The 22,387-nt window shown below is 41.9% G+C and overlaps 1 protein-coding gene across 2 annotated transcripts in view; it reads right to left on the bottom strand.

The window, feature by feature from the left end:
• Nucleotides 1-22,387, bottom strand: part of slit3 (slit homolog 3 (Drosophila)) — a 332,135-nt gene that overhangs the window by 61,523 nt on the left and 248,225 nt on the right. For both annotated transcript variants that reach the window (XM_015950185.3, XM_054739263.2), the window contains 5 exons: nt 13,571-13,642; nt 12,489-12,560; nt 11,621-11,692; nt 8,362-8,505; nt 7,333-7,496 (listed from right to left, as the gene is read on the bottom strand). In XM_015950185.3, the coding sequence (XP_015805671.1) occupies nt 7,333-7,496; nt 8,362-8,505; nt 11,621-11,692; nt 12,489-12,560; nt 13,571-13,642 (524 nt within the window). The remainder of the gene's footprint in view (nt 1-7,332; nt 7,497-8,361; nt 8,506-11,620; nt 11,693-12,488; nt 12,561-13,570; nt 13,643-22,387) is intronic.

Raw genomic sequence — 22,387 nt, 5'->3', positions numbered from 1 at the left:
CATCAGACTCCCTTTCGTCAACGAGTGAAAAGGTAAAACAATGATGTTTATGAATGACAAATGCAATCATTTGTTACAAATCAGTAAATGCATTTTGTTCTCACGGACTCCAGTAGCAGGAAACATGGCATCTAATAGGGCATCACCCAGAGACAAAGGCTCATTCCCAATACTCGCACTGCGGCCTTCAGCAAAGTGCACTTGGAGAAAGTGTGCAGTGAGGCTTCAAGTGCGTAGTACACAAGTGTGCAAATAATAGAATTGAGACAGGGAGCATTGCGTTATCGACCACAACGCATGCCGTGTTGCTGGTCGCTGTGATACTTTTTAACAAAAACTTTATTAACAACATTCAAACAAACAAACAAACAATTATTTCAAATAATTTTACATTCATTGCTGCTTTGTCTAAAAATTTTAGAACATCAACTAATCATCCTAAAATTAACAACTTTCATTAGAAAATACATCTGTTCAGAAAAGGGACTTAAGCCTGTTCTCCTGCAGCAATGGATTGTGGGTAATACACTTAAGTATAAGTTAAGTGCAGATCAAGGGTGCAAAATGGGCGTGATCAACTTACGCACTTGAGAATCAGGACACCCTACGCACTTCCACCCCTGGTCGGGAAGTGTGAGTATTGGGATTGGCCCTTAGAGCCACTTATTTTAGAACTGATTTTTATGGTTATATGTTACAAAGCCGCCTATATTTTTCAACAATTTGGCATCATTTAATTCATTTTCAACAACATTTCGATGGGTATTTCCAGAGATTAATGGTTAAAACTACACATTGTCAATAAAACACATGAGTACTGTTCAGTTTGAAGATGGCAGTAAAATAAATAGAGGAATAAACAACATGAATGACAAAAGGGTGGAACTCATCAGATGCTTACACAGATATTTGTCCTTCCTAAATGTTTCTAGCTAGAGTTAGCTTCTGTAAAATCGGACAAAAACAACCATCTCAGCATGAAGGAGCTACATCTAGATGCCCTCCTCCTTTGTATGGAGGAACATGTTGAACTTGTCCCTGCAGGATCCTGCTGGACACACATTTACTGTGTGAGTGAGTGTGTGAGTGTGTGGTGTGTGTGTGTGTGTGTGTGTGTGGGGGGGGGGGGGGGGGGGGGGCATTTTACGTTTGAAAACTGAATTAACACACAGACATCCAGGTGCATCTTGCAGATAAATGAGGTTTAACCCCGGATGTTTTCATTTAAATGGCGAGCCAGAGACCACTCCTGTTATTTAGATGTAATGCGAGCAGATATCATTTATGATTGCTTGTGACTGTAATACAGACCTGGTTCACATCATGCAGCACTTGTGTTTGAGCATTACAACATTCACCCTCTTTATAGTTCTGATGGCTATCATTACTTCCATTTCCTAGCCTTAATTTGTATTTTTTTGCCAATCTGTTTTCCGTTACATCAGCGTTTTATTCTTTCAACCATTCTCCTGTCAGACTGTTTATACTCTGGCAGACTTGTTTGTTCCTTTTTTCTCTATCTTGACTTTTCTTTGGCACAGCCAATTTCTCTTTTTGTTATTTTTCAACAGCTAAAACCACTAATTTAAGAGTTGGTTGAAATGAAAAATCTTGATTTGAGCTTCATGTGTGATCACTTTAAGTTATATTTATCTTCTGAGATACAGCCAGAGAAAAAGAGAAACTGTTATAGGAAATAAACTAAAATGTGATCTTTCTTCATTTGTATATTTTTAAATTAGATTTTATAATCTGTTGTTTTGTGTTTTCACGTTGATTGTAATATTTTATGTTCTTGCAGATCTTGCACATTGAATTGCTTCTGTGTATGAAATGTGCTATACAAAGAAAGCTGCCTTGCCTTTTGAAACCATAATATATTGGCTTTAGATCTAGTTTCTTGTTTCAAACAAGCCCCCACAATGTGGGTGAAAAATTGAGTCCAACGCGGAAGTGACAAAAATTGCAGTTCCACCCTCATCCGCTGGGGGCTGGTGTCAGAAGCGAGCAAATCCTCATTGACTCCCATGTTAAAAATACCAGTTTTACAGCAGAAATAAACATGTTTACAGCCTGGTACCAAAACATGTTTTTGGTTTAAATGATCTAGTTTACACTCATGACAACTCTGAGGGGGGTGAATTGTTTCTCACTCTTCAGTTTAAGTGTATTAAAATCCTAAAATTCTGTATAATTAATGAGCATCAGACTCACGTGACCGCAGAGCTAGCTCCGTGGAAAGGCCTCAGTAGAGCCTCGGTCTGGCTTGGAAACTGCTCCGGGATTTTGAGTCTCTGTGTTTGTGTGTTCTTTTTTGGATATTTTTTGTGCAATTGTTGGACAAAATGACTTGCTGTGACATTAATTGCACTAATAGAGCATCCAAGGAGTCTCCACTTCATTTTTTTTCGGTAAGTAAAATTATATTTATGTGTTTTAGGTCACTGCCGAGCTGAGCTTAGATTTTAACATGTACTGTTTAACCATAAAATTTAAATGTAATAGGGTAAAACCCAGTGCATTTAACATAATGCTGCACTTTAGAAAATGGGTTGAAACATAACATGTTGGTGGAGCTGGGTTCCCACTATCGGCTTGTGGAGCTCTCGGGAGACCGATGTTTTCCACCTGGTTTTACCCAGCGGTCAGCCCGGCGTATCTCTGACTCAGAAGCTCTGGTGTTGTGCACAGTTAACTCTGGTTAGCTAGGTTGCTACCTCCGTTAGCTTAGCTCCCACCTCCGCGTTAGCTTTGGGCTAGCTTCAGGTTAGCTTGTAGCTAGTTTGACCGGGTGTCGTCAGTTGATCCCAGCCTTACAGCCCCACCCTCAGCTCCACCTCTCTTCCCTTTTATAGAATTGTCTGGGCTTGACGGAACCTGTGACACAGTCAAAATGGCGGTGGCGGCCACCTCCCATTTATCTTCAAAAATGAGTTATTGGAGTCTATGGAAACCCATTGTCCAATATATATATATATGTCGATGGTTTCAACTGAGGTGCATAGCTAAACATTGAAATGTGCACTTGGAGTGTAATACATAAAAAATCTGAATGTATGGTCAACATCAATGCAATCGTTTACATCGGTATTGATACAGAATGCTAAAATAAATAACCATTATCAAATGAACATCTATTTTTGAAATTGCTTCATTTTGAAGTTCCACTGACAAACATTTCCACCTGTTCCTGCACTAAATGTGAAATGAATGACTCATAGTCTTAGTGAGCAGTGAAAAAACATTAAATGAGGAGATTGTCTCTCTCCTGGAAAATGATTGTGTTCAATCACTTGCAATATTGTTTCATATTGAGTCAAATGGAAAAGGCATTGTAGCTGGATTTAAGATATGAGCAAACATCGACTTGCAATCCACTGTTTAGATATATTGTACTGTGATCTAGTGATTTACACCCATGATCTGCACCTACTGTGCATATTCAGTAGAAACAAATCTGAAAGCAATTACACATCATCCTCAACAATAAGTGATTAGGATACATGAAAAGGTAGGCAGAGACAGAAATAGTGAGTAAAGCAGCAAAAGCAGCAACATGAAAACGACTGTAAGCTGGCAGAACACTATGCAAATGAATGTGTATCAACTTAAAATGTCAAAACAATGGATTTTGAAAGTGTTTTCTGGAAAATGAAAAGAAATGTACACATCTAAGAACTTAACACCTGCATTTAGGAGAAAACTCAACTTATTTTAAAAGACATTGTAAATTTGCAGGAACCATCATTAGTTACCGGGCCTTTCCACCCGAGCATCGCAATGTCAGCAAGACCTACAAGGCAGCAGTTAGCTACCGCTATCATGGATGGGTGCATTTCCATCAGCCGCAAAGCGTTAAGTTTTGGAAGTGTCCCAGAAGCATTGGGATGCATAGGGGCAGCAGTAGCTCAGGAGGTAGAGCGAACTGTCCAATAATCAGAGGGTTGCTAGATTGATTCCGGCTCCCAGCAGAGAACTCGGGGATGACACTTAACCCGCTTTCCCTGCTGCTGGTGGTTGGAGGGACCAGTCGGGTCTGTGTTCAGAAGCCTTGCCTCTGTCAGTGCACCCCAGGACAGCTGCGGTTACATTGTAGCTCATCACCATCGGTGTGTGAATGGATGAATGATACACTAAGTGAAGAGCTTTAGAGTCCTCTGACTCTGAAAGGCACTATACAAGTGCAGGTCGTTTATCACTTTTGTTTCAAGTACGTATATTCATTACGCACCACGCTTCCAGAGCATCCATCAAGCTCATCAGTTCAGATCAGGCCTGACAGGAAGTCAGGCACAGGAGCAATGTAAAGCATCTGGAAATTTTCAAAATAAAAGTCATGATCAGTTTTCCAATTGCTTAACTACTGATAAAAGAATGTCATCACCTCCATAGCCGAGGTGAACACCACAGAAAATAAACCACAGACTGCTCTGGTTACATACTGCTGTCTTTCTCCTTGCTTATTATCATGTGACCTGCCGAAATCATGTGTGGTCTTGCAATTCTCCAGTGATTTCACATTGTCACGGAATCATGCGTGGAACACTTTTGCTGCCTTTTTGTGTCTGAAACGCTTCCTGTGGGAAGGGAGCTCGCAAGTAAAAAGCATCATTTACGTTTTGCATCCAGTGGAAAGGCTGGGTAAGGCTGTGGAAGGCAAGTCTGGTAATAAACCTTTATTGTTTGTGACAAATCATTAGTATATGTGGCACTTGATTCAAGGTATAGCGGAGGATCTTTTTCTTCCAAGTGGATCATCTGAACCATTGGTCCGCATAACTACGTCAATCATTCTGGTGAAACTTTCACGCAAGACCGTCATAGTAAATGCTCGTTCCTGGGTTAGTTGTCACTTCCTGCGCATGCTCATTCGGTTTATGTGTAGAGCAATACGCTTTCATTCTTCGCTGTTCTCCTTGGGTTCTTTTGAAAATGGGTGAGAGTTGCAAGAGAAGAAGTGTCTTTGAAGACTATGATAAGGAGAGAAAGGCCTCTGAAGTGAGAAATAAGACCAGAGTTTTTTTCGGAGACTCTTTTCAACGATGGTGCTGAAAGTGAAGCCTGGGCTGCCCACAGACGCCTCTGTTGCCGGTTTCCTGCTTGACAGGTAAGCTAAAGTTCAGCATGCTATTTGGAGGAATTCATTTCAGGCTACTGCTGGAAGAAGATATTTACGACTATATTTTTATTTTCCAGGGAAGAATGGTTTGATTCTGATCAGAGAATACATCTAGTGGTTATTAGCAGAGAAGTTTTTCCCAATAGAAATACTTTATTGATCCCATGTGGGGGGGGGGGGATCATATGCAACAGAATCAGAAAATGAATAAGGTGCAGAGGTAGACAGACAGCAGTAGTACAATATATGTGGGAGAAGAAATAAGTACATAAAATGTGAAAAAAAAATTGAATTAAAAAAAGAACTGCACATAAACAAATATAAACCTGACATTGTTGAAAAAATAAATCTTCTTTTCTTGAGCGAGCCTGTGCTGAAAGGCTAGCAGCTACTTAGATAACTGGGCATTCTCTCTCATGTGCATTTTTTCTAAACGGGCGGTTCTTTCCTGAAATTCAGAAACATCCTCCGACATACCTTTCATAAAAGTCCCCAAAAATAAGTGTGTGACCACTAGTTAATGCTCCAAGGTGAGTGATTGGCTGGGAGTGGCATGAAGGTGTGTGCTGGGCGGTCCCTGGCGCTTGACGGAACCATGTGATGTGACAATATGCGGGGCCACATGGTTAGATCAAGCACAAGAAACAGCTGCACGAACCAATCAGAATAAAGGTCCACACAGGAGGAAGGTGGGGCAACAGAGAGATGTACCAGTCAGTCAGGGGGGTAGAAGCAACAAGAAGCTGCTGGTCCACACAGGAAGGAGGCAGGAACAGAGAACTGCCCACAGATAGCAAAAAATGTCCACACAGGTCCAAAGAAGAACAAAGATGCAGGGAGAGGTTTGGGGCTGCAGACAGGAAGGGCTGAAGCAAAGAAATCAGCACAACCAGCTTCAGAAATCTGGTTGTGCTGATTATCTCCAGGGGAAAAGTACAGTTAAATGTAGCTATTCAAAATTCTTATAGCAGTAAACTTTCATTTTGTAACACACACACACACACACACACACACACACACACACACACACACACACACACACACACACACACACACACACACACACACACACACACACACACACACACACACACACAATGGGAATATCGTACCACAAAACACATTTTCTTTTATATTGACCTGAATAAAGAAATTGTTAATGAAACTATTACATCTGGTGTCATGATCACTGTTAAATTCAGCCTCTTAACTCAGAACAATTGTACAGAGGAACCCTGAACAACAGAAGTAAAGTACACATTTATTCACTTGATCATAGCAGAAACACTAAATACCTTTTCATCACGTCACCACAGCGACACACAGTATGAAGTAACTCAGTTTCACACGCTCATAAAAGTAGGAGACCCCAGTCTTCAGCCTCCCTGCTGAGTTGGTGATTGTGCTTTTTCAGAATACTAAAGAGGCCTGGGCTGTAATAAGTGACACCCATGGCTCCTATGTAAGAAAATGACCATAATAACGTGCAACCACACAGGGAGAGGCAGGAAGTGGAGCAAAATCTGTATTTGTTTAGTAAACAAATTCAGTGACAAACAAAAGTGCATTTAATATTTAATGTCTCCCATGCTGGCATCTTACATGGGATCTAATCAAGGAGATAGATGTTTGATTTGCTAGTGGTTGCTAATGAGGCTCTAGTGGAATTATTTGCTTTGATACAAACAATTAATTGAAAACAGCATCCATGATTGTTGAGAAACGATGATTAACAGGCACAAATACTTTTTATTGAACGTATGAAAACGTTCAGCTCTATTTCAGCTGTAATGTCTGTTCTAATCAATGTAAAATCAACATGTTGTAACAACTCTATAGTTAGGGAGATGTGGTGTTCTTGCTGAAGAGTTTTCACGAACACTTGTGATGCAGCTGTTTTCATCAGAAGTTATTAAAACTACATTTGTTTCTCAACCTTAAATAAGAGGTGGGAACTGTGATGCACTGGGTGCATTTTTTGTGATTCAAATGTGCGAATTTCATTTAACAAATGTGTTTATTTTATGCAGATGATTCCTTCAGCCAGTATCTCACTGGACTGTGGTTGGTAGCAACAAGCTGAGTTTCGGAAATGTCTTAAAACTCTCAGAAATTCTCTAGATTTCAGGTCACAGGTCACAAAACCCATTTACAGCGAGGCACGAGCTGAAGATCAACTGTCACAATTTTACCTGTGTGAGGTAATTGCTCACCTGTGCACCTGAACTTCTTGCCTTTGACCTGGCTGATTCGTTTGTTGGCCAGCCTTCTGGGGTGGCTGCAGCGGGCCCCGCTGGTCTCGATCGGGTTGTCAAACAGGTAATCGGCCAGCCACTTGAGGTGACAGTCACACATAAAGGGATTCTGGGCCAGGTGGCTGTTAGAAAGGAAGAAACGGAGAGAACAGGGAAGATTGTGTCATTTAAAAAGCTACGCAGTCGTGTTGTTTTTCTGTAACAGACATCTTCCTTATTTCATTCATTTTTCTTTGTTCTGCTGGTGTGTTGTTTGTCTCTCTAAATAAATAAAAATCCTTTATAAAACAGATACTTAACTTCCATTCTGATCAGTAGAAATTATTATTAAAACAAATGATGTTTGTAATTGTTGACACTGATAAGTTTTATTGATTAATTAGAGAAAAGACAATCAAAGAGTGAGGAAAAGCTCTGAGTCATTTTAATTTTCTGACTGAATTATAATGTTTATCCTACAATTCATTAGAGGCTACCGCTGGTACTAATAACTATTTTCATTATATATTACCACCATGAATAATTTTCATTTTAAGACCTAGAAATAAAAAAGGTTGCATTTTAAATTTCCCTGAGGACCTAAAGAAAACCGGAATTGTCTTCTTTTCCCGACTAACAGCTCTGACCAAACATAATGACGTTGCTGCTGGACTGCGAGATCAGGCTATATTTGATATTTTAAACAAGATCAGAAACAATTCACAGGCAATTTAAATTTATTCCAGTTTCTTTATATCTGCAACTTTAATTCAATTCAATTTGTCGATAAAGGGCCAGTTCATTAAAATCCCAATCCATGCCCCTTTTTCTTTGTTGGTTTTCTAAGATCAGGCCTGATCCTGGACAACGTAATCCCACCAGATTTATCTGGCTCTGCCTCAGCAGCTCCGTTCAAACGTGCCGTGAATGTGTAAGAAGGCATCCAGGTGGTCAACAGTGAATTGTTCTGTGTTTATGACACGATCCTCTAAAATCTGGAAAACTTACAGGGTCTTGATGGAGCGCAGAGGCGTGAAGAGTCCTTTACTGATGGTCTGCATCTTGTTGTCGTATAAAGACAGCAGGTTCAGGTTCTGTAGGTCTTGGAACGCGTTGACTCTCAAACAGTTAATCTTGTTGGCGTTCAGCAACCTAAAACACAAAGATTCATTTGTTATTCATATTTAACCTTGTTCTTGTGTGAGATGAGGAGAAAAAAAGCAACCTATGTAGATTTTTCCCCTCTCATACGGTTTCCAAGTGCAAAACCACAACTTTTCTGATCTATCTTAAATTTTATTTCATTTATTTTTCCCGGCCTTGGCAGGTAAATCTGAAAATTGCCTTTTTTTTCACGTCCCTTACTCAAGGCAGGAGGGGAACGTCTGCAGATATATGTGTGATAGCTTGTTTTGATGGGGGAGACAGAAAGGAGGACGAGACGAGATGGAAGAATGACTAAGGGAAAGAGAGAGATAATGAAGTGAGACACTGAAGGGACAGGTGAAAAATTAATTTGGAGTGACACAGATGAACATTTAAGTGAAGAAGCCTGACAGGTAAAATGGAGGAATATGGCATGGGGAAATAAGAAATGTGATTGAGGGATTAAGTAAACGACAGGAGAAATTTTCACCTCTACCCGTCGATGCTGTCTCTCTGTTCTTTCATACCTGCTCCTTGTCAGCCATTATTTCTGACTGGTCCCTAACCCTCTACTGCTACCATTACTCTTTTCCGGCTCCTTGTCTGTGACGTTTTTCACCTTTTCTTCTCCCCTCTTACTCAACATTCACTCGACTTCAGCCGAATTCTCCGTTTTGATCCCTTTCACACACACTTAACTGAATTCCTCTTCCCCATGTGTGACAAAGTGAGTAACTTGATGCTGGGTACAGCGGCTCAGCTTAATTATCTGGAGTCGTCCTAACGAGCACACCCTGTTTATATGTCCACACACACACACACACACACACACACACACACACACACACACACACACACACACACATACACACACACACACACACACACGCACACGCACACGCACACACACACACACAAGCACACACGCACACACACACACACACACACACACACACACACACACACACACACACACACACACACACACACACACACACACACACACACACACACACACACACAGGTGATGCACACGTGCTGCTCTGCGACATATCTACGCCTCATTAGTCGGCTCGCAGGGGGAGCTAATTACTTGAAACTGCACCAGAAACACAGAGCAGCACAGAAAACATAAACAGCAGACCAGTAGCAGCACTGAGCTGTAAACACATCTATGCTTGGCGAAGTTTAATTTCTAGCCACAGCGTAATGTCGGAAAATACTGACATTTTATTTAGGCTGCGGACTTTCTGGGTGTGGGAGGTTTTCTCTTGTTGGTTGTAAAATATTAAAAAGCACCTTCCTGTACTGCGCCTGCTTCATTCGTGCCAGCACCGCCCTGTCAGTGTCCTTCCACAAAGAGCCAATGATGTAGCAATGCATGAGTAATAACTAGACACTCAGAACTTTATTTATTCATTGAAGGATCCAGTCACAAATGCACAACAGCAATCTTAATTTATCCTATTATGTGACCATGCATGCATGTGCTAACAAATACAAACTCCTGCGGCACCATTAGATCCAAGGGAAATGCTTTTCCAGCCAGATGCTAGATGTTAATGATGCTTCAGCGAACGTATTGTGACATAAGCACTAAGTTTATTCTTTTCTGCTTCCTAGTTGACTTTGTTTTTGTGCGTGTCTTGATCTTTGCTCTGCTTCTTTACCACTGGCTTGCTTTTCATCTCACAAAATCCACTCATCTATCCATTAAATCATCTGCTCCTTCCCCCTTCACGGTTTCTGTATTTGACCATGCACCGTGGTCCCAAATGATCCCGTAAGCCTGTAAAAGGTGTTTGTGGGTTAAATTCACTCATCCTCATTCTCTTTGCTTGGCTTCACTTAACGACGGAAAAGCCCAGAACATTAGCTGCTTCTGCAGTGGACTGCGGCATTTGCAAGGACCATATGCCACATCCAGTACTTATGTAGCAGTTATAGAATTTTTTACTAGGTGCTGAACCAGCGCTGCAGTTCCAAGTCTGCACCCATGAGGAATTATTTTGAATTAATAGATTTCCTCCTAGAAAACACCATGGAGTTAAAGAACAAAGAGAGATTATGGTTTCGATTACCGAGCAGCAATTTGTCACACGTTGAGCACTTAAGAAAAGATCTCTCTATAGACATGCGACGGAGAACAGATGGAGGGTTAAAAGCACCAAGAAGGGATTATTCAGCAGGGCTTGTATTGCACACGTGTGCAACAGAGGTTATCACTAAGACTTTAGTCTCACACACCTATCTTAACAGTGGAGAACGGGCTCATCAGACCAAATTAACAGTCTGGTAGGGACGAAAAACACTTGAGATGCAATAAGCCTATAGGATGCTGCTCACTGTATCGGTGCACAATGGGACTGCAGTTTAATAGAACAGGATGTCAAACATATGAGAACATTCCTGCCAACAAAGACCTCAGCTGCTAATGCTGCCGGATCAAACCATAATACATGCTGGTCTATTCTAGAAGGGCTCTGAATCAGTTGCAAAATTGTTCCATGCAGATGAAAAACAGCCTCTCATCCGACCCACCCTCTAAAGCAGCTCCAAACACCACACAGGTGTTTATCGGTGACTATTTATTTATTTAGGCTGGTTTGAGGGACATTGCATTCTGTCTAAAACCTGCTGTCCAATAAAAATGATGAATGACACTAAACCACACAGGTTTAGACGTGAATAAAATGTTACGACAGTTTCCCGTTTTGTAAAACAATTAGCAGCTACATGTGTACTCATGGTTGTAAAAGCAGGTATTAGGATGTAGCTGTGATTGCTAATGACACTAAACATCTGTCAGAAACCCTTTTAAATATCCCTAACCTGCTATTTTACCTTTAAACACCGCTGTTTCTTTTTCCAGTAGGTTCTGCCACTGGCATTTCCCCCTTCTTCCAATTTTGTGACATTTCTTTTATCAATATCGATCATAAAATTGTTCCACAAAACAAACATAATCTACTCCTTCTAAATGATACTTTTATCGGCTGCTACTTTCTAAGGATGAAAGAGGCTATGCACACTTGTGACACATCGTTGCTAAGTTAGGTTTTTCATGGTTAGCTGAGAGGACCACACACAGATACACATGGGTGCAGACAGACATACTCACAGAAGCTGCAGGGAAACCAGTCCATCAAATATGCCTTTAGGCAGCTCGGTGATCTTATTGCCATACAGGACCCTGCAATGAACAATAACAATTAATAGCATTGGTTTGGTTACAAACATTAAAGGCCGACATGGTGAAACGCGTATGTTTTTGCATGCTTAGATGTTCTTGTGTTATCTCTTCATGAAATGAAAACTTCCAATAAGAATAATACTGTCTACTTTTAAATTTAGATGTGATATTTTAGCTGATAATTAATAGTTAGTTAATAATGCTATTTCTTATTAAACTTCAGGTTTATGGATGATCCTAGTTTTCCTCCATTATATTTATCCCAATAATCACTTTTTTGTTAAGAAAGCAGGGCACTAAATACATCTGTACAACATAAAATAAAATAAAAACACAATAAACAAGCAAAATGCATGTTTTAACCAGTTTAGGGTTCAAAGATCATAAAGTTATTTCCCTCTGAGATTGTTCCTCAGTGATGACACTGTTTTGGACCATTTCTATTTGTCCTACAGCAGCTGCTTCATGCTGCTGCAAGCCAAAGATTTGCTCTCATTGTGCACAGCTGACTTGATTTAGTGCATGTGTTTGTACATTTGTGTGTTTGTCAGAGTTCCCCTTGTCTGTGTCTTCTTGTACGTCTGTTTCTGTCATTTTCATGACTGAATCAAATTAAACTGCCTGTCATGTTCATGCATGCGTACACATTCACACACAGTGCATAAACACTGCCGTGTTGTGTTCCACTTGTCAGCATAAACTGGAAAAGTATTTTATTTTCTAAATGTCTGAAGACACAACCCCTTTCTTGTTTGTTTACCAGTGAGTATTTTGCATATATGTATTCCATACTTACAGAGAGGTGAGTGAGCGAAGACCACTGAAAGCGTCTGCCGCGATGTCAGAAATCTGGTTCTTACTCAAGTCACTGGGGAGAGAATAAGACTACTGTAATGCACAGTAATGGGTTCATTCTGCATGGACGTCCTCAAACTGTCTGACAAAGGATCACGCCCGAATACATCAGCTGAGGTCAAGGCAAGAAGACACGAATAAGGAAAAAAAAAATGCACAAGAGGGACAGTGAGAGGGAGTAAATGGGGTAGTGAGAGAGAGAGAAAGATAAGCGAAGAGGATGAAAAGAAAACTGAAGTGACAGGACACAGAAAAGCAGAGAGGAGGAGAGCAGCTGGTAGCAGTGGCATGTTAAGTGCAGTTTGTGTCATTTACTTTGGCTGCTGTAGGATGTATTATTAAACCCTGTTGCTGAGGTGAGGTTAAATCTTTATATGTGGGTGCACATGGGTAACTTACAGCCACACACAACTGCACGCTAAGAGTTCTCATGCAATCTCAAGAAAATTATTTTCCCGTCTCACCAGTTTTTGTTTAAAGGGGTGGATTATTTATTTTACACAACAAGAAAATAATGTGTTTCATCCCATTTGTTTCATAAAAGTTCAGTTTAATGCTCTGATTAAATGTTTTCTATGCTGTGAGTGTATTTGTGGATTTAACAGCCACTTGGACAATAATTTGTCCCATTAAAATTAGAAAAGCATAAACACAATTAGCAGAGGTGAGACCAACTCACTGTGTTGCAAGTCTCAAGTCATTCTACTCAAGTCTGGATTGAAGTCAAGTCTCGTGAAAGGCTAGTCCTGAGTCAGGTCTTAATCGTAATTTTGAAATTAAACAAATAAAACAAAACGAATGATCAATGGTGTTGTCCAGTCACAAATAGTTTCATGTTAGCGAGGTCAGGCCCAAGTGAAGTCACAAGTGATTAGTGTTAGAGTCTAAGTCAAGTTCAAAGTCAATTTCAGACTAAATGCATTTAGATTTTGACTCGATTCCACACATCTAGCAAACCACTATGTACATTGTTTGTTTGTGTGAGTGTGTTTGAGTTTGCATGTGTGTGTGCAGTGCACTTACATTCTCTTGAGCTTCTTGTAGGCTGTGAAGGCTCCTGCTGGGACACTTTTTATCTGGTTCTGCTCCAGACGACTGCAGAAAAATAAGAACACATCCTCAGAGAAATCCAAAAGGGAATTAGTTAATTGCTGAACACGAATTTAAGTGTTTAAAGGCTAAATAACAATTAATCTAAAAAAAAAAGAAAAACAATAGGTCATAGTTTGTAGTTGATATGAAACCTAAACTATACTCTTTCTTCAGTCTTGCTCATCAGAAAACATTTTTCTCTACAAAACGATAAAAAAAGGTGTTGCTCTACATAATTTTCCCAAGGTTGGTCAGTGCTCTGTACTAAACAAATTGTAAATCTGAATCAAGATTAAAAATAATAATAATAACAAGTATGATGTTACATCAGTGTGACTGGTTATCAACAATTAAATAAAAGTCTGTTCTGGCAGGCCAGGCTAAGCCAGCGGTAGGTCTGACCAAAAATGTTAGACATTTTATTGGACATTATCGGATTACTTGAATATGATGCTGCAACAAAGCCTTTTGCACATCATTGCATCCATTAAATATTTATTTGTACATTTTTAATCTACCTTTTCTTTTTCTGACATTTGTGTTTATTAGGCCCGAGCAGCGAAAGCGCTGCGAAGGCCTCTTGTTTTTGCTCTGTTTATTAGGCCCGAGCAGTGAAGCTGCGAAGGCCTATTGTATCTGCTCCGTTTATTATTTTTTTTCTTTTTTTTTTTCTTTCTTTTTTTTTCTTCCGCGTCATTGGATGGCCTTTAGGGGGTCTAAGCATATCCAAAAACTCACCAAATTCTGGCCCAATATAGAAAGTGCGTGAAATTTACGTATTTCACTGGCAACGTGAAAGTTGGTAAAAAATTGTTTCAACAGCACCCCCTGGAAAATTAAAAATACCCCTCCGCTTTGACCTTTTTTCATAGTAGAGTGATGAAATTTGGTACACTTGTAGAACTCAACAATACGCACAGAAAAGCCTCTTGCACCCATGGTCAATATCAAACAGGAAGTCGGCCATTTTGGACTAAAGTGGCCATTTTGACCCCATTTTGGCCATTTCTAGGGTCTATATTTGGTTGAACAGTTTGGTCAATTTTCGCACGATCGTCTCAAAAATAGTGTGCGATCGAACAGAAGCGATGGACGATTAAAATGAGACAATAAAATTGACTTTTCGTAAATACTGAAGGGGCGGGACCAGGCCTCAAAGTTCGAGCACTCGCCAAAAAAATTCAAATTGCTATAGATTCATAAATGAAAGAATTACAGTTAAAGAAATGTTCTATGGACAATTGTCGTCGCCCTCCGAAGACAAATGAATGGTCGATTGATGATGTCACATAAGCCCCGCCCCCTCAGGACTTAAAAGGTCAAGTTTTACTAGGAAATTTCCCAAAATTCGCCCTTTCAAATAATCACCCCAAATTTGTAGCAGGTAACTGAAGACAAGTTGGGGTTGCTTGGCGTCACTTTATGGGAGTTTTCTGAAGAAGGCGGGGCTGTGGCGGCGCGGCGAAGTCAGGCGTACCGACGTGGCCTTACGTTTGCCTCCCATTTCGTCATTTCTAGAGATATCGCCACGAAACGTCTTGGGAGTGATCCTAGTCCGGCCCCCCCAAAAATGTGATGTGAACATCCGGTGGGCGTGGCCTATTTTCTGAAATAGCGCCCTCTAGGACCATTAAAACTGCCAGCCCCATGCCATGCTTTGACTGACGAGTACAAAATTTGGTACACTAATGTGGTGTCTCAGGACCTACAAAAAAGTCTCTTGGAGCCAAGTGCAATGTCGCACAGGAAGTCGGCCATTTTGGTCCAAGTGCGCGATTTAGTGGTTTTCGCACACGTTGTTTGGAGAGTGATGCTCCGTCGCCCTTTTCACCAATTGCCTTCACACTTCTGCTATATACTGTTAAGACATAGATGAAAAAATTCAGCCGTCGGATTTTAAATAAGTATAAAGGTGTGGGCGTGGCTAAGCCTCAAACTTTGACCTGTCGCCACGCCACTCTTTTTTTCACAGCTCCCTATTGGACTCCTTTTAACCAATCACCACCAAACAGTTGCAAATAGCAGCAGACAAGTTGAGGTCACTTAGTCTATAGTACTGGCAGGTTTCGAATAAAGGCGGGGCTTTGGGAGCATGGCAAAATTCGCCATCACGACATGGAAATACGTTTGTCTCTCATTTCTTCAATCATTGTGACATCGCCACACAAGTTCTGATGAGTGATCCTACTCTGACCCCTAATAGAATTGGACAGCTGAAGTTTGTGGGCGTGGCCTATTTTCTGAAACAGCGCCCCCTAGGACCATTAAAACAGTCAGCCCCAAGCCATGCTTTGACTGAGGTTCACAAAATTTGGCACACTAATGTAGTGTATCAGGACCTACAAAAAAGTCTCTTGGAGCCAAGCGCAATGTCGCACAGGAGGTCGGACATTTTGGTCCAAGTACTCAATTTAGTGGTTTTCGCACACGTTATTAGGAGAATGATATCTCCTCGCCCTTTCCACCGATCACCTTCAAACTTCTGCTATATACTCTTAAGACATAGAGGAAAAAATTCAACCGTCGGATTTTAAATAAGTATAAAGGTGTGGGCGTGGCTAAGCCTCAAACTTTGACCAGTCGCCATTACCTTATTTGACTTAACAACTCCCATGTGCATGATCAGATCAATTTCATACTTTGACTGTGTGATCACTGACCACATCTGAAGACAGTGACAATGTGGACAGCTGACATCACCTAAGCCCCGCCCCCTGACTACAGGAAGTCTATTGTTTTATGGTGAACTGCCCATATTTGTCCCCTCTAATTTAGTCAAGATGACACTAAGGTCATGCACTGTCTTCATGATGCTGTAATGACCATTCAGATCTGATAGCTTTTCAGAAAGGGAGGGGCTTTGATGCCACAACGAATTCTGTTCTGGTGGACGTTTCTGCTCCGCGCACGTGCCCTGGTGTCCCGGGCTGCCGGCCAGGAAGGGGCGCGGAGCTGGGTTTGGAGAGCGTCGGGGATGGAGCAAAGGGGGTACAGACGGAGGACGAGCAGCTTCACTGCGAGGGCCGAACGACGCTGCTTGCAGCTTTAATTAGGCCCGAGCAGCGAAGCGCTGCGAAGGCCTATTGTATCTGCTCCGTTTATTAGGCCCGAGCAGCGAAGCGCTGCGAAGGCCTATTGTATCTGCTCCGTTTATTATTATTACGCTTTCTTTTTTCTTCCGCGTCTTTGGGTGGCCTTTAGGGGGTCTTAGCATATCCAAAAAGTCACCAAATTCTGGCCCAATATAGAAAGTGCGTGAAATTTACGTATTTCACTGGCGATGTGAAAGTTGATAAAAAAGTGGCTCGACAGCGCCCCCTAAAGAGTGAAAAATACCCCTCTCCATAAAGCTTAGTTTATCGTACAGTTATGAAATTTGGTATACTGGTACTACTCAACAGTCCGCACAAAAAAGCCTCTTGCAACCATGGTCAATATAAAACAGGAAGTCGGCCATTTTGGGTTGAAATGGCGATTTTTAGCCGTTTTGGCCATTTCTAGGGTCTATATTTGGTTGAACAGTTTCGTCATTTTTCGTACCATAGTCTCAAAAATAGTGTGCCATCGAACAGAAGCGATGGACGCTTCAAATGAGAAAATAAAATTGACTTTTCGTAAATACTGAAGGGGCGGGGCCAGGCCTCAAAGTTCGAGCACTCGCCAAAAAAATTCAAATTGCTATAATTTCACAAATGAAAGAATTACAGTTAAAGTAACTTTCTATGGATAATCGTCATCGCCCCCCGAAGACAAATGAATGGTCGCTGGATGATGTCACACAAGCCCCGCCCCCTCAGGACTTAAAACGTCAAGTTTTACTGGGAAATTTTCCAAAATTCGCCCTGTCGAATAATCAGCCCGAATTTGTAGCAGGTAACTGAAGAGAAGTTGGCGTTGCTTGACGTCACTTTATGGGTGTTTTCTGCAGAAGGCGGGGCTGTGGCGACGCGGCGAAGTCAGGCGTACCGCCGTGACCATACATGTGCCTCCCATGTCGTCATTTCTATAGATACAGTCACGAAACGTCTTGTGAGTGATCCTAGTCCGGCCCCCCAAAAGATCTCATGTGAACATCAAATGGGCGTGGCCTATTTTCTGAAATAGCGCCCCCTAGGTCCATTAAAACTGTCAGCCCCAAGCCATGCTTTGACTGAGGAGTACGAAATTTGGTACACTAATGTGGGGTCTCAGGACCTACAAAAAAGTCTCTTTGAGCCAAGTGCAAAGTCGCACAGGAAGTCGGCCATTTTGGTCCAATTACTCGATTTAGTGGTTTTCACACACGTTATTAGGAGAATGATGTCTCGTCGTCCTTTCCACCTATCACCTTCAAACTCCTGCTATATAATCTTAAGACATAGAGGAAAAAATTCAACCGTCGGATTTTATACAAGTATAAAGGTGTGGGCGTGGCTAAGCCTCAAACTTTGACCTTTCGCCATTACATTACTTGACTTAACAACTCCCATGTGCATGATCAGATCTATATCAAACTCCGTCTGTGTGATCATTGACCACATCTCAAGACAATGACAATGTGGACAGCTGACATCACCTATGCCCCGCCCCCTGACTACAGGAAGTCTATTTTTTAATGGTGAAATGCCCATATTTGTCCCCTCTACTTTAGTCAACATGACACTAAGGTCATGCACTGTCTTCATGATGTTGTAATGACCATTCAGATCTGATAGCTTTTCAGAAAGGGAAGGGCTTTGATGCCACGGCGAATTCTGGCGTGACGCCGTGACCTTACGTTTGACTGTAACTTCCACTAACAACCTCCGATCTGCCCGAGACTGAACATGGCAATCAACAATCATGCCCTTTATTCAACGAGGCACACACCGTTGGTGAAAGTTGTGTAATGTCACCACAGCGCCCCCTACACACCATTAAAACTGTAATAACTCCTACAGACGAGGTCGTAACTGCACCAAACTTGCTATGTGTACTCACACAATGGCACCCACCACAGTCCTGTGGTAAGTTGTTGATATTGCTTTAGCTCCGCCCCCTGACAGATATTAGGCCCTTAATAACACATGCATGATGCAATTCACACCAAACTTCACACAAATGACTGTCATCAACCTACAAACTTCTTCATGGAATAATTCTTAAATTTGGGACAGCGCCCCCTAGATACAAAAAACCTTTGTAACTTCTGCAAAAAAGTTCCAAACTACATCAAACATTGTGGGAGTCATCACACATCTGCAATCAACACATGTATGTGATCACTTGTTCAATTCACTTTAACTCCACCCACTTACAGCTTTTTGTCTCTAGATGACCCATGCAACGTTTGATTGATTCCAAATTAACAGAAAACCATCTTTGATGACCAAAGATGACCTCTATGGCATTTACTTGTAAATGGTCACAACGCCCCCTAGATGGGTTCAAACTTTATTAACTTCTAAAGTCAAAGTCAGAATGGCATTATACTTGGCTTGTGACATCACGTGACTGCACCAAACACATTGATGTGGTTGTTGATTCAAATCCCTGTAGCTCCGCCCCTTTCAGCTCACTGGCTTTAGATAACACACACAACGTCCGTTTGATGCCAAAATAACAGAAAACTGTCCTTGTCAACCAAAGCTGACCTCAATGGGATTTTTCTGTAATTGATCACAGCGCCCCCTAGATAACTTTAACTTTCGAAAACTTTAATAAATATGGGCAAAAAAGCACTAAAGTTGGTCTGTGTCATCACACCAACAGTGTGCTAAAGATAAAGTATGCCCTAGTGGTGAGACATGTAATATAATGGTAGGCTCGGAGGGGATGCTGATTCAGGGTGAGGTGTGGATGAGGTGACTGTTAGCTTTTCTTGGTGTCAGGGTGGTGGACGTTTCAGTCCGTGGACGTGCCCTGGTGCCCCGTGCTGCCGGCCAGGACGGAGCGGCGGGGAGTTGGGTTTGGAGAGCATCGGGGATGGAGCGGAGGGGGTGCGGAAGGAGGGTGAGCATCTTCGCTGCGAGGGCCGAACGACGCTGCTTGCAGCTTTAATTAGGCCCGAGCAGCGAAAGCGCTGCGAAGGCCTCTTGTTTTTGCTCTGATTATTTTTTGTTATTCCGTGCCCCCTTTGAACAGCTTTTTGGGGACCTTAACATACCCCAAAACTCACAATATTTTGCAAACTTGTCAGGCCTGGTGAAAAATTTGATATTTTAAAGGTCACAAAAAAATCGCAAAGAAAATGGCTGAACAGCGCCCCCTACAAAGTGAAAAAAAACCCTCTCCATAAAGCTTAGTTTATCGTACAGTTATGAAATTTGGTACATTTATAGTACTAAACAGTCCGCACAGAAAAGTCTCTTGCATGCATGGTCAATATCAAACAGGAAGTCGGCCATTTTGGGTTGAAATGGCGATTTTTTGCCGTTTTGGCCCTTTTTAGGGTCCGTTTCTGATTGGATTGCTCGATCATTTTTTGCACGATCGTCTCAAAAATTGTGTAAAATTGCTCAGAAGACATGGGCGAACAAAATGAGACAATAAAATTGACTTTTCGTAAATACTGAAGGGGCGGGGCCAAGCCTTGAAGTTTGACTACTCGCCAAAAAAATTTAAATTGCTATAACTTCATAAATGAATGGAATAGAGTTACCAAACTTTCTGTGGTCATTCGTCATCCACCCACAAAGTAAATTGAATGTTCGGATGATGACATCACACAAGCCCCGCCCCCTCAGGACCAAAAAGGTCAAGTTTTTCTGTGAAAGGTCCCAAATTGCCCCATTTCACTTAATCACCACAAACTTGTAGCTGGTAACTCAAGACAAGTGGAGGTTGCTTTGAGTCACTTTATGGGAGTTTTCAGCAGAGGGTGGGGCTGCGGCGGCGCAGCGAAGTCAGGCGTACCGCCGTGGCCTTACGTTTGCCTCCCATTTCGTCATTTCTAAAGATATCGTCACGAAACTTCTTGTGAGTGATCCTAGTCCAGCCCCCCAAAAAATCTGATGCGAACATCCGGTGGGCGTGGCCTATTTTCTGAAATAGCGCCCCCTAGGACCATTAAAACTGTCAGCCCCAAGCCATACTTTGACTGAGGATTACGAAATTTGGCACACTAATGTGGTGTCTCAGGACCTACAAAAAAGTTTCTTGGAGCCAAGTGCAAAGTCGCACAGGAAGTCGGCCATTTTGGTCCAAGTACGCGATTTAGTGGTTTTCGCACACGTTGTTTGGAGAGTGATGCTCCGTCGCCCTTTTCACCAATCGCCTTCAAACTTCGGCTATGAACTCTTAAGAGATAGGGGGAAAAAATCAACCGTCGGATTTTTCAAAAGTTGAAAGGTGTGGGCGTGGCTAAGCCTCAAACTTTGACCTTTCACCATGCCACTCTTTTTTTCACAGCTCCCTATTGGACTCCTTTTACCCAATCACCAGGATTCTCTGGCAAATAGCAGTAGACAACTTGAGGTTACTTGGTCTCCAGTACTGGCAGGTTTCGAAAAAAGGCGGGGCTTCGGGAGCATGGCGAAAATCGCCATCACGCCATGGAAATACGTTTGCCTCTTATTTCTTCAGTTATCGAGATATCACCTCGAAATTTGTTGTGAGTGATCCTAGTCTGACCCCCAATAGAAATGGGCAGCTGAAATTTGTGGGCGTGGCCTATTTTCTGAAATAGCGCCCCCTAGGACCATTAAAACTGCCAGCCCCAAGCCATGCTTTGACTGAGGATTACGAAATTTGGGACACTAATGTGGTGTCTCAGGACCTACAAAAAAGTCTCTTGGAGCCAAGTGCAAAGTCGCACAGGAAGTCGGCCATTTTGGTCCAAGTACGCGATTTAGTGGTTTTCGCACACGTTGTTTTAAGATTGATGCTCCGTCACCCTTTTCACCAATCGCCTTCAAACTTCTGCTATGTACTCTTAAGACACAGGGGAAAAAATTCAACCGTCGGATTTTTCAAAAGTTGAAAGGTGTGGGCGTGGCTAAGCCTCAAACTTTGACCTTTCGCCATGCCACTCTTTTTTTTCACAGCTCCCTATTGGACTCCTTTTACCCAATCACCAGGATTATCTGGCAAATAGCAGTAGACAACTTGAGGTTACTTGGTCTCCAGAACTGGCAGGTTCCGAAAAAAGGCGGGGCTTCGGGAGCATGGCGAAAATCACCATCACGCCATGGAAATACGTTTGCCTCTCATTTCTTCAGTTATCGTGATATCGCAACGAAACTTCTGGTGAGTGATCCTAGTCTGACCCCCAAGAGAAATAGACAGCTGAAGTTTGTGGGCGTGGCCTATTCTCTTAAATAGCGCCCCCTAGGACCATTTAAACTAATAGCCCCAAGCCATGCTTTGACTGAGGATTACGAAATTTGGTACACTAATGTGGTGTCTCAGGACCTACAAAAAAGTCTCTTGGAGCCAAGGACAAAGTCGCACAGGAAGTCGGCCATTTTGGTCCAAGTACGCGATTTAGTGGTTTTCGCACACGTTGTTTGGAGAGTGATGCTCCGTCGCCCTTTTCACCAATCACTTTCAAACTTCTGCTGTATACTCTTACGACGTAGGGGAAAAAATTCAACCGTCGGATTTTTCAAAAGTTGAAAGGTGTGGGCGTGGCTAAGCCTCAAACTTTGACCTTTCGCCATTACTTTACTTGACTTAATAACTCCCATGTGCATGATCAGATCTTTTTCAAACTTTGTCTGTGTGATCATTGACCATATCTGTAAAAAATGACAATGTGGACAGCTGACATCACCTAAGCCCCGCCCCCTG

Source organism: Nothobranchius furzeri, chromosome 1 (assembly GCF_043380555.1).
Source record: "Nothobranchius furzeri strain GRZ-AD chromosome 1, NfurGRZ-RIMD1, whole genome shotgun sequence".
Lineage (NCBI taxonomy): Eukaryota > Metazoa > Chordata > Actinopteri > Cyprinodontiformes > Nothobranchiidae > Nothobranchius > Nothobranchius furzeri.
This window is presented reverse-complemented; position numbering and strand designations above follow the sequence as displayed.